Genomic DNA, 16,900 nt, shown 5'->3' with positions numbered 1-16,900 from the left:
TAACACGGTGCGTCAACTGTGCCAAAGATACCTCAAAGTATATAATGTATCTTAATTGGACCCTATTTTTCTGAAAACAGTGGGAGAATAACAATGCAAGTCAGAGGAAGCTTCATTATATCAAGGAAATAAAGTAATTTGGACTAGAGATAAAGGCTATATGTAGAGTATTTTATAACTAACAAAATTTGCCATAAGTGACTTGAGATACTGTTCTGAAATTTGAGAGAATCATTGTAGTTGAGCTGTTTGAAAGTCATTCAGAGGCTGTGAGAGTTGAACTAAACTTTGGTACATACCAGACTGTACTGATAATTTAATTTTGATGTAATTATCAGTATAATTTTTAGCCTTTCTGTGCTTACAGTGTTGACACAAAAGTGTCCTTCTGGACTTTTGTAGCAATTACAAAATAAAGTACTTAGAAGTTTCATTGCTTTGAGCTAAGACAGACATTAATGACATTTCAAAAAGCTGGTTCTGACTTCCAGATAAAAATGAGGGAGATGGTGTGCAGCAATATATAATACAATACCTCTTCAAACTCATTCCAAAGAATTCCTTTATTGTATATACATGATGGGAAGTAGATATGTCAATTATATGTCAGGAAAAAATACTTTAATAGTGTTGTTATAAAGTGTATTGGCTAATTCCAGAGGATCCTCATCTCTCACTGCTGACATAATCTCCAGTATTTGACTAAAACAAAAAAGGGAAAAAAAGATGATTAAATTTACAGGTACATACTCTTGATTTAGATACTCATATTTTTCCAAATAAAGATGCTGTACTTAAAACTGTTCAGCTTTGAGCTGGAGCGATAGTGCATTGTCCTGAGCACCATATATGATCCCTGAGTACTGCTGGTGTAGCCCAAAAAATAAAACTTCAGCTTCACAGGTATTTTCAGCAAATATCAACAGAATACAGAATAGTTTAGCTGTTAGAATATTTAAAATAGAGCAACTGACATTTTGGAGATTGTACTGCATATAGCTAGGGAAAAAAATCCACTTTAATTGTATTTTAAAAAAAGGAGGCACTATTATGTATACAATAATGAGATTAATGAGTGGAAATGGAGTCCAATTAAACCATTTCAGAATAAATAGGACATACTATGCTTTTAGAAAATTATTTGAAGGAAAGCCCATCCTGTTCTTATAAAGAAGGTATTTTTCTCATTGTTCGGGAACCCACTTGATTCACTTGATTGTGTACATGCACAACTGAGTCAGTGCAGATTATCACTAGGAAGGACCAAGTCTGAAAGCCACTGACGCCTCAGAGAACAAGAACCTGCCGCAGTGTTTCCAGATGGCAGCAAGGGAAGGTAAAAGGTTATTTACTCAGCGCACTGTGTCCCCGCTGGGGCCAGAGGGCACTTTCTCCTGTACTGTTGATCATTCTTACAAGAGCACACCCCCGGGCTCCTTCATCTTCTCTGCCTAGAATGTAATAGTCCATGTTTTCTAATAAACATTATACCACTATATGAGAATATACATGATTAGAAAGTTCTAAAGGCAAACATGGTAATATCTATAGTTTAGGTGCTTTGTGGGTAATGTTATTTATTTTTGGCCTGTAATACTATAAATAATGGTTTCTTACGGACATAACTCCAGCACTATACCAATCATGTTTCTGCTCCCTCTCACCCACCCCCCAACTATGCTGTGTCAGTTCCCCTATTATGTTGCTTTTGGATCTTTTGTTGCTGCCTTGCTGTGTTTTTTTTTGGTGTGTGTGTGTGTGTGTGTGTGTGTGTGTGTGTGTGTGTGTTTTTTGCTTTTTGGGTCACACACAGCAATGCACAGGGGTTACTCCTGGCTCTTCATTTAGGAATTACTCCTGGCAGTGCTTGGGGACCATATGGGATGCTGGGAATAGAACCTGGGTTGGCCGCATGCAAGGCAAACACCTTACCTGCTGTGCTATCGCTCCAGTCCCATTGCTGTGTATCTTTAAGTTCTTCATAGATCATTTTATATTGGTCCTGTTCATTCTGACTTAACTGCTCAGCATAATACCCTCTAGTCTTTTGTGGGTTTCTTAAATCTGAACACTCAAGAAATTAGAATTAGAGGGTTAGAGAGATAATACAGTGGGTAACTAGCTTGCCTTGAATGCCATTGACCCAGGTTTGATCCCTAGCATCCCCAATCACAGCCAGGAGTAAGCCCTGAGCATAGCCAGATGTCCAAAAACAAAAAAAATAGAGTTGGAGATTAGAAAGTTAGGTTTGGTTTTGGTTTGGGGGGCACATCTGGCAATGCTCAGGGGTTGTAGCAGTGCTTGGGGGACCATATAGGATGCCAAGGAGCCAACCCAGATTGGCCATGTACGAAGCAAAAACCCTACCTACTATGCTACTGCTCTGGCCCTGGAGATTAGAAATTTTTGTCTATTACAGTAACATGAAAGCCATCATACATGAAATAAACCAACTAGAATTTTAGTCTGAGTCAAAATATGCTGAAATCAATTCTATTAACACTTAAATTGACACTACAGTTCAATTTGGGGGACCAGAGTGATGGTCAAGAGGTTAACGTGTGTGCACACAGCCAACCCCTGGTTGGATCCCTCGCATTACCAAGACTGATCCTGAAGCACATCTGGGTGTAGCCCCAAGCTCCCTATCCATCACAGGAAATTCTGTGTTCTCCCAGCACAGCATGCATCCACCCCCACACACAAACGGTGTAGTTTTTATTTAAAAAAGGGCAAAAACCGAAAGCATCCCATCAAATTTTAGAATTTTCCTTTTAGTAACTACTCAGAAGTTAGGGTAATAGTAGGGCATTTGCCTTGCAAAAGGCTGACCTGGTTCAATTCCCAGCATCCCATATGGTCCCTGAGCTCTGCTAGGAGTCCAAGTACAAAACCAGAAGTAAGCCCTGATGATGAGCATCATCTGGTGTGGCCCCAAAGATCCTCAAAAATAAAAAGTTAAGGGCGCTTGCACTACATTTGGCTAAGCTTAGATTCAAGCCCCACCCAGCACCCTCGATGATCCCTGAGCACAGCCAAGCTTGGCACCAAAAAACCCACAAAACAACTAAGGAGTTGGAAGTTCTATGGATTATGTACAAATCAAAGTGATTCCTGCCACCCATTTTTTTTTCATACTGAAAACTAGTTTTATAAAAGTTTTAAGAACAGCCACTTTGCTGTTGTTTGGTTCCTGATAAGATTTTTGCTTTTGGCTGGCACCCTGCTGTGCTCAGAGCTTGTTTACTCCGGGCTCAGGGATCATTCCTGAAGGCTGGGGGCTGGGTGCTATTTGTAGTGCTGGGGAGGGAGCAGAGCTCAGTAGTGTGGAAGGCAGAGTGCTATAGAATTCCCCAGCCCTGGGTCCTGATAAAATCTCAAGTCCTAAGGTTGGCTTACAAGAACCCTCTTAACCTGGCCTCACTTTACCTTCCTGGACTTAGCACTTCCCCCCAGTATCCTACATTCTGCCACACTAAACTCATTGTTCCCGGAGCAGCTAAGCCTTTCTGCCAAAATCCTTTGCTCAAGGATTTTGTTTGGCTCTGGCAGACCTCCCAAATGAAATGTCATCTTAGTTAAACTCCTTACTTCTCTATGGGGCAGGCAGCTGCTGTGTTCCATGGTTCCAGTCTTATATTCCAGAAATTTGCATGCTGCCTTCTTAAATGTTTTCTTCAAAGAGCCTGCACAATGTGCCTACTCATCTGGCTGGACCTAGGACTGGGAGCAGGGGCTGTTCTGATTCTTGTAACCAACCTCAGTTGGTAGCTTTCCTGACAGGAAAGAGGAGCTCCAACTTGTGGCAAGGAACTTAAAATCTTGGGAGAAAAGAGAATTGAAACTGCTAATGGAATCTGAAAAGTATGTCTTTATAAGTGGGGAGTTAAATTCTTAGTAATTAGCATTAGACTAATCGATTGCCTCGAGCAGGCCCCAGTAACGTCTCCGTCCTAGCCCTGGGATTTTTAAAGTGTCATATTCAAGGCTCTTTCAGGGTTAGGAGAATGAGACCCATCATTGTTACTGGTATTTGGCATACTGGGTACGCCACGGGGAGTTTGCCAGACTCTGCCGTGTGGGCAGGTACATTCAGTAGCCTGCCAGTTTGTCCAAAGTAGGAATTAGACTAAAAGCATGGGTATTTTTAACTTTTTTGTGTGTGTGTGTTTTTAGGAGCGGGGGAGAGGACACCTGGCAGTGCTCAGGGCTGACTCCTGGCTCTGCAGTCAGAGATCGCTCCAGGCAGTGCTTGGGGTGCCATATGAGGTGGCAGGGATCAAAGCTAGACCGGACATGTACAAGGCAAATGCTTTTCCTACTACACTATCTCTTTGGTCACAAGCATGGGTATTTTTATTTTTAATTAAAAAAAATTTCAAAAGATTATAATGACCTAATTTTTCTTTCATTCCTTCCATGCATTTATTGAATTTTAGGCCACACCCAGCTCAGGGGTTACTCCTGCCTCTGCACTCAGGAATCACTCCTTGCAGTGCTCCAGGGACCATATGGAATGCTGGGGAGTGAATCGGGTTGACCATGCCCAAGGCAAGTAAGTGTCCTACCCACTGTACTGTTGCTCTGGCTCCCACTTGGTAATGTTAAATATAATTCTCCTGCCCTGAATCCTGATAAAATCTCAATTAACTAATTTTAATATTTCATTAAAATTGTTTTAATGAAAATTTTACTGGTTTACTATTGGCACTGGATTTTTTTTTGTTTTTTGGGTTTTTTTTTTTTTTTTTTGCCTTTTGGGTCACACCCAACAATGCTCAGGGGTCACTCCTGGCTCTCCACTCAGGAATTACTCCTGGCGGTGCTTGGGGGACCATATGGGATGCCAGGGATCAAACCCGGGCTGGCCGCTGCAAGGCAAACGCCCTACCCACCGTGCTATTGCTCCAACCCCTGGATTATTTTTGAAATAATATTTTTCAGTTAGCAAATGTTGGTTTTTCCTAAGACATACCTAATCAGAACTGGTATTTAGGATGGCAGTTGAGATTCAAGCCGTTTTGATTCTTAAACTGGCATTTAGAAACTTACCCAAATGTCCTTCAAATGTGTAGCTAAAACCAACTGCTATTCTTAAGACAAGGCAGTTAGGGGGTTGGAGAGATAGCACAGCAGGTAGGGTGTTTGCCTTGCATGCGGCTGACCCAGGTTGATTCCCAGCATCCCATATGGTCCCCTGAGCACCGCCAGGAATAATTCCGGAGGGCAGAGTCAGGAGTAACCCCTGAGCATTGCTGGGTGTAACCCAAAGAGAAAAAAAGACTAAGGCCATATAAGAAACTCACTTGGACACTAACTGGTGATAAAACATCAGCTTTAGACCTTAATCCTCTGAAGATTTAGAAATACTGTCTTGTGACTGAATTAGCAAGTACCTACAGCTTATAAAAAAAAATGGGGTCAGGCCAGGCCTTGTATCTGAGAGGCCCCGGGTCTGATGTGTAGCACTAAAAACAAAAAATTACGGGTCTGGACTTCCTGAGAGTACAGCGGGCAGGGCACTTGCCCTGCATGCAACTGACCAGTTTGATCACCAGCACCCCATATGGTCCTCCAATCCCTGCACATCATCAGGTGGGGCCCCCTGAAAAAAGAATAAATTCGGGGTCTGGAGATGCAGCTCAACAATGAGGCCTGGATTTGAGTCCCAGTAACACATACATAAACACTGCATAAAGGGCTAGAGAGCTTGGTGGTCAGGGTACATGCCTTGCATTCCTAGAGACCTTGGCTTGATCTTTGGCACTACCTGCCCCCCAAACAGCAGCAGCTGTGGTCCCGGTGGCCCCAGCACCATCAGGCCAAGGAGCACTGAACTGCTGGGCCCCAGCAAAAAACTGCCTGGACTGGTTGGCTTAGTCCTGCCGGGAGTGGCCCTGGGGCTCCTGAAGCCACTGCTTGTGAGGGTTCCCCCCATCCACCAAATAAAAAAGAAATTGGATGATGTATAAAGGACATAACAAATGGTTCCTGCCTGTAATAACAAAAGAAACTGGGTAATGTGTTCATTAAAGTGACAGAACAAAACCTTGTGGGTTATAACAGGCTCTGCAGCTCCCTGCCAGATGGGTGATGGCAGCAAGCCTCACGTATCACTTGTGCAACAGAGAATGGAAAGTGATTCCAAAATACTGGATTTAAGAGAACAAAATTCAATAAAGCTCTGTTCTTTGGAGAAGGGATGTGAAAAAGGATATTCTATAACATCCTTTTGTTCAGGGGCTTAAAGAAACATGTTAGGCAGGTTTATTCAGATGGTTGAATCATTTAAAATATACAGAGACCATGAAAAAGGTCTTCTAAGATTGCAGTTTTGTAACTACCAGCAGGGAAGCTGCATGGGAACAGAACTTAGGTCAGGAAAGATGTTTTTATGGTACCCTCTGAGATCTTTTCCCTGTTATACAAAATGACAAATGACCCAAACAACTTCTCACTGATGTAATAAAATACTGGGTTAAGAGGCTGAAGAGGCTGTTAAGAGGAGCTGAGGTTAGAACAGTGGTGTAAATTCCTCAAAATCACTGCTTTAAAATGATGGCCTTTGATCCGAATTTACTTGATCGCATCCACCATTAATTCCCTTGTTCATTCTGTTGGTGGTACCTTGGCAGTTGACTTGAATGTCAGACTTACATGATATGGCAGGGTTCATTTCTGTCTTTTAAACAGTGCCCATGTTCCCACTTCTTTTTGGTAGGAAAGGAGGTTTTTATATACTTTGATCCAGCATGCGTACTTTTGACTCCACACCATGGTGCATCTATAGTTAAGTAAAGAAACAGATTACCTTTTCAAATGAATGAGTATTTTTGGTGAATAAAACTAGTAGATAACCTCTGAAAAATAAGCAATGATTCTGCTTCAAAAAGCAGGAACTCAGATCTGAGTACAAAGTAAAATCTTGAATCGTACAAAATCTTGAAATGCTTTATAATACTCGACTTTATTCTTTCTTTTTTTCTGAAACACTGACATGTATTTCATGTTTTACAAAGAAACCTTAAAGAAATCTAACGTGAAACTATTTCAATTAAAACCTTCATTTGCTTATACTGGATTAAAAAAATAGCTTTGGACACAAGCATTCCTATTTAGTGAATTGTAATTGCTTGCACATTTACAAGTATTTTTAGTTAAATCACTTTGCTTTCAGGACTCTCCTGATTTCTTAAGAATGGTGAGTCTTGACTAACATCCATCTGTAGAGGAGGGCCTTGAATATCAAGCCAAGATAAAATTTCTACTTCTAACCTTTTTTTATTTCAAGAGACAGTACTGGATTAACTTCAGAAGTTCGTGGACTAACACTATTTGATTTTTAAAAATTCACTTTATTTCGAATGTCTTGTAGAATAAGCCATTTGAAAGATGTTGCGAATGGAAAAATACAGTTTTGAAACCCTGAGTTAACACACTTGGTATAAGATTCCTTGTTCAAGGAACCTTATTTTTTAAGAGTATAGACTTAAATTTTCAAGATGGAAAGGAGTAATTGTGTAAATATCTTTTATTTATTAAAATCTACAAAAAGTTAATTGTTGAGGATGAGCATTGCAGCGTAAAATGAAAATTAATGTTTCTTTAGCTCTTTTTTTGGTATGCTCTGAGATGAAAATTGAAGTTCCAAAAACAAACTTACCTGTTTCAATCATTAGTTTTTCAGTAGGTATGGACTTCAAAACTTCCAAATTAGCCTCAGTTTTCAGTGAACTTAAAAAAAGCAAAAGAAAAAAAAAATGGTTATATATAAGTAAATTTAATAAAAACTTTTTACATATTATAAATGCACCTAAAATGTATTATAAAGTTAACTCAAAATATTAAAATAAAACTTTGGTTAGCCACAATGACAGGACACTTTAGAATGTATCCTTACAGAATCTAGAGTACAATCTGTTCTAAACATATCCTAACTTTAAAGGGATGTACATTTTTTTGCTACTTAATCAGTTAATTGTTCAGTAACTGTCAATGTATGTAAAAGTTACCCTTTAAAATAATTTCCCACTTTGAGCTGGAGAATAGTACAGTGGATAGGGTGCTTGCCTTGCATGTGGCTAGCCTGGGTTTAATCCCCAGCACCTCCTATGTTCCCAGAGTCCTGCCAGGAGTGACCCCTAACCACAGAGGAGTCAGCCCTGAGCACACCCGGATGTGGTCCAAAAATAAGCCAAACAAAAATAAAATAATTTGCCTCTGGATAATTAGCAGCAATTAAGAGGCCTTTGTGATGCTGAGTTTGAAGGCTTAGCAAATGCCTTTCTAGGCCAGATACACAATATAAGATTCACTGGTATAAAAGAGTCAGTATTAGACACTCCAAAGCCCATGTTTTACCAGGTCAGATAACGAAACTTCACAGAGGATGAAAAATCACTCAGAATGAACTTTAGCAAAAGCATGCTAGAAGACAGCATTTTCATTCCCATTCCATTTAAAGGCCCTTTTCCCACCCCCAAATCTGAAAATGCTTAGGATTTTGAAACTTTTGAAACTATGTTATGAAACTATTATAAAACTCCTAATTATATAGGCCCAGGATGGATCAAAGGGCTAGTATACATGCTTTCATGCATAAGGCTCATGTTTGATCCCCAGCCCAGCATGTTTCTCCAAGTTATGTTAGGAAATAGCATCCAAGCATGGTGGGGTGAGCCCTCAAAATCCCTCCCCACCACCCACCAAATATCCTAAACTTAGACTTTTCTGTTATTTGGGGAATGGGAAAGTTGGGCCATGCCTGGCAGTGCTCAGAGCTTACTCCTGGTTTTGCACTTAGGGATCACTCCTGGTGGTGCTTTGGGGCCATAATGTACTGGGGATCGAACCCAGATTGGCCGTGTACAAGACAAGAGCACTGCCCAATGTACTATTGCTCTGGCCCCATGGCTTTTGGTTCACTGAATGTTTTTCTCTTGGATTAACAAATATGCCAAATCCTGGCCTTATTATAGAGTTTGTTCAGTTTTCTTGAAAAATTCTTTTCTTCCTGAGTGTAAATCTTTTTTATGTTATGTGCATGGGAAGGACTAAGAAGAGAGATGTCTTTATGTAAGCTTGCAGTTACCCTATTTTGGTCTTATTTTTCACTGAGAAACCATCCCCATTACTTAATAAAGCTGTATATTTTCAATGAAAGTAGGTAATTCTAGTCCTTAAATCTCAACATAGCAGAAAGCGAATGATGAAATAAGTGACCTGCATTTAAGTGTTTTCTTCCTACAGAAAAATACTGCAGACAGATGAACTAATCACCTAGGAGAGTTCTTAGCCAAGGAAGAACTTGATCCTCAAACAGGCTGGGATGAGGCCAGGCACTGCTGGGAGGAAGTGGAAGTCAGGGCACAAGGAGGGGCCCCCATGTCCCTCTCAGTGAGCCGCAGCAGAATAAGATCTCCTGGACAGGGGAGACTGCGGTCTCGGGAACCTCCGCCAGAGACTGGACTGGGGATCAAGGGTTGAGACACGGGTCTGCCAGTGGAGAATGGGCGCCAAGCCAGTAGGGAGTCTCGGGGTCAGCACATGCTAGTGCAAATCCACTTCATCTCTGGCGCCCAAAAATGGGCAAAGAAACCTGAAGTGCAAAGTCCTCTTTCTAATCTACCCTGCCGCAGAACTCAAATACATTGATGAAACCTCACCCTGTTCTTTTCCCCACTGCATGATTCTGATGAGGACCCTTTTCTGGAGAAACAAAACCAACAGAGAATATCTAGACAAACCCTGGTGAAGGCCAGCAGGCCTCGATGGTGAGCCAGAGATAACCCATCTCTGCACAGAGCCTCCAGACTGCACCCCCTGGGCCCACCTGGCGGTGCCTGAGGGTCTCTCCAGCTGTGTCTGTGGACCACACTGACCGGGACTGAAACTGGGCCTCCAAAATGCAAAGCATCTGCTCCTGTCCTACGAGTTATCTCCCTGGCTTCCCAAACTGCTTTTTTTTTTTTAAATCCAATTTCCAATTTTTAAAGATAAACAATAAAACAATGCTTCCTGTTTAAAGGCATCATCATGATAGAAGCAAAACAGAGGGAAGAGGGAAGAGGAACTCAGTATATCAAAGCATTTTTTGACAGACAACTAGATTTAAAAAAAATCCTAGTTTTAGAGGTAAATAGTGCTGCATAAGGTAGATTAAGAGAGCTTTCAGGGGCTAGAAATGAATGCTGACTTGACATGACTGAAACAGGACATGTGCCTGGACTGGAGCAACAGCACAAAGAGTGGAAGTGCATACCTGCCATGTGGACGTCCCAGTTCAGTCCCAGCCCCACATGTCCCCTGAGCACCAATTGGGACAGCCCTGTAGTCCCAGCACTGCTGGGTCTGAGCATGAACTTGTCTGACCAAGAAGCTTCGAGAGTGGCCCACTGGTCTCCTGAGCACTGATTGAGAGGTTCCCCCCGCCCACCAAAAAAAAAAAAAAACCCCAGGGAAAAAGTGTGTTTTAAAAGCTTTTAGAAATCATAGGGAGAAAAGAAAAAATGTCAGCCTGTGTTTAAAAATCAGGAACACACACACATACACACCCCTAAGAAAAGTTCTCACAGACAAAACTGAAAGGGGCTAATCTAAGCACACAATGAAGCCAACCATGATAGGAGCTAAGATAAAAAATGGAGATTCAGACCTTCCCTGGGAGCAAAAGCAGGCCACAGGGAAGGAACTGGGACGCAGAACTGCAACAGACTTAGCACTGCACAGGAGCATGGCAATGGAACTGCAAATTCTTGGAGAAAATGACTTCTAATTGAGCATTTATGCCTAGAAAGAGTACTGTATCGGTGGAAATGTTTTTTCCATAAACAATCCAGACAAAATTCCAGGAGCAAGAACAGAATACATTCATTTTCAAATGTGCTCCACTGAAATAAAACAATATAGAGAGCCTAACCAGAGGAACTCCAGCCCAGAAAAGAACACTAGGGCCAAATGCAGGCAGAGAGGTAGACAGGTCTGGAATTCATGCAACTCATAGAAACCGGGATAGGTTTCGTCTGGTGGAAAAATGGGGACTACTGAGCTGCTCAAAAGTCTAAAAGGCTTAAGGTTTGAAGACAGCGAATAAGAATATGAGCAACTTTATTCTAGGAAAATATGAATGAAAGTAGCACACCATATGGTACAGCAACCAATATTTGCATGGAGATAATAATGAAAACATTGAAGGTGCACACAACCAAACATTCTGACACGACTATATTGCATGAGTGTGGGGTGTGAGGAAGACTATGGAAGAGAAAAATATCATTGCTTAGCTGGAGGTGTAGTTCAGCTGCAGTGCTGACCCTGGAGCAGTGAGGCCCTGGGTTCTATCTCTGTCTCAGTGAGTGCAAACACGGAAAAGGAGTGTACACGCTTATCTATCAAAGTACCACACCCACTGTACTAATGCTCGGCCCCTTGTTATAAGGATATTTCAGTAGAAAAGACTATCAGATCAGAAAAGTAACACTAAGAAGTAAAGAAAATCGCCTTATTTAATGAGCTAAACCAAAATCTTGAGAATTGACACTGGTTTGGTGGTGCTCTGTAGCTGACCCCCACCATAAGACATTACCTTGAATAAGTACACGCATGCAATACAGTGAATAAGTGTGTGACTTACGGATAAAATAGAGCCAGTAAGAGTATAGCAGATACGGCACTAGCACAAGGTTCAACTGGGTTCAATCCCTAGCACAGTATATGGCTCCCTGAGCCCTGCCAGGAGTGGTCCCTGAGCTCAGAGCCAGGAGTAAGCCTTGTGTTCAGCTGAATGTGGCCCCAAACCCCCAGAAATTAAAGAATTAGATATAGTGATCGGAGAAAAACTTGACTGCCCAAGAAAGTCAGCTGGTGACCTCAAGATAAGGCTGTCCCGGGGCTGGAGAGATAGCACAGCAGGTAAGGCGTTTGCCTTGCACACAGCCGACCCAGGTTCGATTCCTAGCATCCCATATGGTCCGCTGAGCACCGCCAGGAGTGATTCCTGAGTGCAGAGCCAGGAGTAACCCCTGTGCATCGCCGGGTGTGACCCAAAAAGAAAAAAAAAAAAAGATAAGGCTGTCTTCCTCTACTGGAACACAGAATAGTATGTTCCAACATTTCAAACTTGCGTTTTCCATTGTAACACACTAGTTAACTGCTGATGTAATGAAATTATCAGGCCAAGATCAAAACAAATACAACTTCAATTAAAAAAATTTAATATTGGATTTTTCCATCTGGAGAAGCCTGTGTTCTCTCTCTTGAACACATATTTCTCTTTCCTCCACCTTTCTAAAGTAAGTTCCTTTAATTCAGATCTTTCACTTTGTTCAAAAAAATAATAAAGCAACATTTCACTGCAAAGCAATTTAGGATATTTGTTTAATACATTAAAAAAAAAAACTAAGAACCTACCAACCATTAAATCCTATATAGAGATCTAAGTCAATCAAAGCAGCTGCAGCCTCCTTGGTCCCATCAAATGAATGCACCTAAGAACACAGAGGTATGATTTCATCGTTACAAAAATTACTGTTTCAAATTACAAATAACGTTAGTAGGTCTCTGTAAACAAAAGTACAGATGTAGGCAGGAGCCATAATACGGTGGTAGGGTACATGTCTTGCATGCAGTTAACCCAGATTTGATCCCCAGCACCCCAGGGTGTCCTCTGAGCCCCTCTAGGAGTGATCTCTGAGCACAGAGCCAGGAGTAAGCCCTGCAGATTGCCGGGTGTGGCTCAAAAAGGACACAACAAGTCCAGATGCAGGGCTGAGGATGAGTGTCAAGTGAGAAGCAAGTGCCCTGCATGTTTGAGCCCTGGTTTTGATGCCTGTCATCACATGCCCCTGCACTCCCAAGTTGAACACCAAATTACTAGGCAAAAGTTAGAAAGGTCATAAAACTCTCTCACTCTCTCTCTCTCTCTCTCTCTCTCTCTCTCTCTCTCTCTCTCTCTCTCTCACACACACACACATACACGAGGGGGGGGGGGGGAAACGACAGAGCTGGGGAATGGACCCAGGGCCTCCCACATGCAAGGTAATGTTCTATCACCGAGCCACATCCCTGATCTAGAAAATATTTTTAAAAGTTGAAATAACACATGTTTAAAAAAAATGAAAAGTTTTAAGATTTATGAAAAAGTTGTGAGAACACTGCTTCAAAAATATAAATTATTGGGTGGGGAGCTGATACAAGGGTCAGAGCCCATGGCTTGCACGTGCCAACCTGGGGACAATCCACCTGTGTACCACTGGTCACCTGTATCCCACCCTGAAGCCACCAAGCACAGCCAGGGAGGCTCTGGGGAGCCCTGGCCATGTCCTCAGGCCTGAGCCGCCTGCCTGGCTGACTAACAATGAGCCCCCAGCAATCCTGAACACTGGTTAAGAGCCCCCCACAAAATACACATTATTATGCACAAAATGCTACTGCTTTACAGGCCAAAATGGCGGATGGCGTTTTTTCTCCTTCCGAGATAGGGCATTTAGCACATACTATTTCACACTTGGGACATGTTTATGCAACCAAAATAGTAACAGCTCCTTTTACTAACACCCAGCAAGTGACTTTATATTAATACTGAATCTGGAGAGTCTGAATATATGACAGAGAACGTTTCCCCACTCCAGAGAAAAGTGTTTTCAGAGCTGTACAAAGCCATACTCTTCCCACAGGACTCCAGCTCAGAGAAAAACAGCCTCCGTTAATATTGAAAATTTCATATGACTCTATCATAAATCACTTCAGAAAATTATTCTTTAGTTCGGGAGATGGCACAAAGGGTTAGAGCACAAGCTTTGCAGGCTGGAGACTCGGATTTAATCCTAGATGACACCTAGTCCCCCAGCCACCCCTGAGAGCAACTCCTGAGCACTACTCTAGGAATAGCCCCCAGCACCAGGTGTGGCCCAACAAAGAAAACTGTTATTCTTTAGATGGCAATCACTTGTGTTTCTTTGTTTCTTGGTGTTTTTATTTTGCTTTTTGGGTCACACCCAGCAATGCTTTGGGGTTACCCAGGAATTACTTCTGGCAATATTTGGGGGACCATATGGGATGCCGGGGATCCAACCCAGGTTGGCCATGTGCAAGGCAAATGCCCAACCTGCTATATTATCACTCCAGCCCTAACAATCACTTTTTTTTTTTTTTTTTTTGCTTTTTGTGTCACACCCAGCGACGCTGCTCAGGGGCTACTCCTGGTTCTGCACTCAGCAATCATTCCTGGCAATGCTCTGGGGACCATATGGGATGCTGGGAGTTGAACCCGGGTTGGCCGCATGCAAGGCAAATGCCCTACCCGTTGTGCTATCGCTCCAGCCCCCAACAATCACTTTATAAAAAATAAAAATCACACGTGGGTTAATTTGTTCTTAATTAAAAAAAAAACTATTACAGAATCATCCAAGTAAATTCTTACTTAGAAATAAAGCAAACTGGATGGGAGCTGGAGACTGAGGTCTTAAAGGGCTATCAGTGGGGCTGGATCGATAGCACAGCAAGTAGGGTGTTTGCCTTGCACGCGGCAGACACCTCCAGGAGTAATTCCTGAGTACAGAACCAGGAGTAACCCTGTGCATCGCTGGGTGTGACCCAAAAAGCAAACAAAACAAAACAAAAACAAAATACAAAGGACTATTAGTATGTGAAGGGTATTAATGAAACTCTCTTAATTGGCAAGTACGTTTAGTTCCTAAGAGATATGCTACAGGGTCAGTAAAACAGATAAATATATGTACTGTAACATTAAGACCACAGTAATGCAGGAAATGCATGTCATGCTAGTATTATGAAACATGAGGCAGAAGCTAAAACTTGAAAATATATATGAAATTATTGATGGAGCAGAATAACTACATGCTCTTATATGTCTGGATGGCAACTTTATGCTACAAATAGTGGGTCTCTTCTAAACTTCTACTCTGCTGTTTAGAGCAGAAGCAGATTATAGAAAGAAAAGGAAATTCCTATGTGAGAGAGACAATGAAAATGACTAAATTAGGAAGTTAAAGGCAAACCTGAAATGAGTTAAGTATTTTAAAATGATTAAATTCAGGGGCAAGAGCAGTAGTACAGTAGGTAGGGAGCTTGCCTTGCATACGGTCATCCCAGGTTTGATCCCCAGCAACCCATATGGTCCCCCAAACATTGCCAGGAGTAATTCCTAAGCGCAGAGTCAGGAGTAACCCCTGAGCATCCTGGGTGCTGCCCAGAATCCCCCCTCCCCCCCCAAAAAAAGTGATTAGTTTTTTGTCATTGTCCTCCCATTGTTCATCAATTTTCTTGAGAGGGCACCAGTAACATCTCCATTGGCAAGACTTCTTGTTACTGTGTTTGGCATATCAAATACGTCACGGGGAGCTTGCCAGGCTTTGCCATGCTGGCGGAATACTCTCAGTAGCTTGCCAGGCTCTCCGAGAGGGGCGGAGGAATCGAACATAGATCGACTGTGTGCAAGGCAAACGCCCTACCCACTATGCTATTTATTTTGCTCAAAAAAAAAAAATTTTTTTTTTTTTTGCTTTTTTGGGTCACACCTGGCAATGCACGGGGGTTACTCCTGGCTCATGCACTCAGGAATTGCTCCTGGCGATGCTTGGGACCATATGGGATGCTGGGAATTGAACCCAGATTGGCCATGTGCAAGGCAAATGCTCTACCTGCTGTACTATCACTTCAGCCCCAAGTTTGCTCAAAATTTCAACTGAGGAAGATTTATCTCTAAAGTGGTTAATGGTAAAGATAAAAATATCACACACTGTTGACGTATCTAGAGGTAAATTTGTGGGGTTTTCTTATGAGCAGAATTCTGTATTCATTCTGGTATTCTAAGCAAAAAAAACTAATTGAAAGTGGGATTTATGTTTGTTCTACATCCAGCCCACACACCCAAAAGCAAATTTATAGTCCTTCAAAGAATGAGAGAACTTTAATAATTTTATTGTTAAAAACTTAACCACCAACTCATTTCACACATCAAGTAATTAAAAAAAACTTATACTCACCACTCCCCCAACACACCTATCTCTGTTTCTCTTCATTATGTCTGTGAATTAAAAGAGAAATTTCAGTTAAAATAAAACTTGACTTCTGCAAGAATCTTAAATTCCTGTAAGATTTTAGTTTTATCTCACCCAAAAATTCATCGTGTGAATTTCGACAGTGAAGAAACATTGGTAGTTTTGTCTGTTCTGACAGTTCAAACTGTTTTTCAAAATATCTGCACATGAACAAAAAGATATTTACTCATTCATCTCATTTCAGCATGCGGAAAAAGGATAATACCAAATGTTAATAGTATTCTATTCTCTAGAAATTAAAAAAGAAGTGGTGCATTTGAACATTTCAAACAGCTTGGGGACGAGCAGAAGGCCTTTATTACATAACTTTCTAGAGGGCAATATTGATTTCCTGGGATTATAAAATTATTTTCAGAAATGTTTGTAATTTTATCCATGATCATTGCCAGATGTACACTCTACACTACTCACTGTACAGAAATAAAGAACATTATGGTTTCAGTTTAGAACGAGGAGGCACAGTACTCCAAGGTTGCTCCCAGCAGTGCTCAGGGACCGGGCAGTGTTGGGCACCAAACCCAGGACTCCTGCATGCAGGACAGGTGCACCAGCCCTGAGCCTCTCCCCATCCTGCCTGCTATTTTCTTGAAGGACTTATTTCCTTCACATCACTTGATTTATGGGAACAGACCTGAATTACAAGGCAACCAGTTCCCCAAAGTTACCCCCTGGGCTTGTGAAAATGGTTAGAAATGAAAACTCTTCCTCCAATTGGCTTTCTGTGTCTTTATTAACCAAGACTTGGGGTTTCCTTTGTTTTGTCCTTAGGTTACCCAGGCGTGGGAGGAGGGAGGGGAAGGGAAGTCACAGCTGTTCTGTGA

The 16,900-nt window shown here is 41.8% G+C and overlaps 1 protein-coding gene across 3 annotated transcripts in view; it reads right to left on the bottom strand.

Moving 5' to 3' along the window:
- Positions 1 to 544: 544 nt before the first annotated feature.
- TATDN1 (TatD DNase domain containing 1) overlaps positions 545 to 16,900 on the bottom strand; it is a 37,822-nt gene continuing 21,466 nt past the window's right edge. For all 3 annotated transcript variants that reach the window (XM_056112356.1, XM_056112365.1, XM_056112373.1), the window contains 6 exons: positions 16,134 to 16,219; positions 16,005 to 16,045; positions 12,409 to 12,485; positions 7,664 to 7,734; positions 6,658 to 6,784; positions 545 to 702 (listed from right to left, as the gene is read on the bottom strand). In XM_056112356.1, coding sequence (XP_055968331.1) covers positions 600 to 702; positions 6,658 to 6,784; positions 7,664 to 7,734; positions 12,409 to 12,485; positions 16,005 to 16,045; positions 16,134 to 16,219 — 505 coding nt within the window. In that variant the 3' untranslated portion in view covers positions 545 to 599. The remainder of the gene's footprint in view (positions 703 to 6,657; positions 6,785 to 7,663; positions 7,735 to 12,408; positions 12,486 to 16,004; positions 16,046 to 16,133; positions 16,220 to 16,900) is intronic.

The sequence above is a fragment of the Sorex fumeus genome, unplaced genomic scaffold (genome assembly GCF_029834395.1).
Source record: "Sorex fumeus unplaced genomic scaffold, SorFum_2.1 ptg000002l, whole genome shotgun sequence".
In the NCBI taxonomy this organism is placed as follows: Eukaryota; Metazoa; Chordata; class Mammalia; order Eulipotyphla; family Soricidae; genus Sorex; species Sorex fumeus.
The sequence above is the reverse complement of the archived record's forward strand: the minus strand, read 5'-3'. Positions and strand labels throughout refer to the sequence as shown.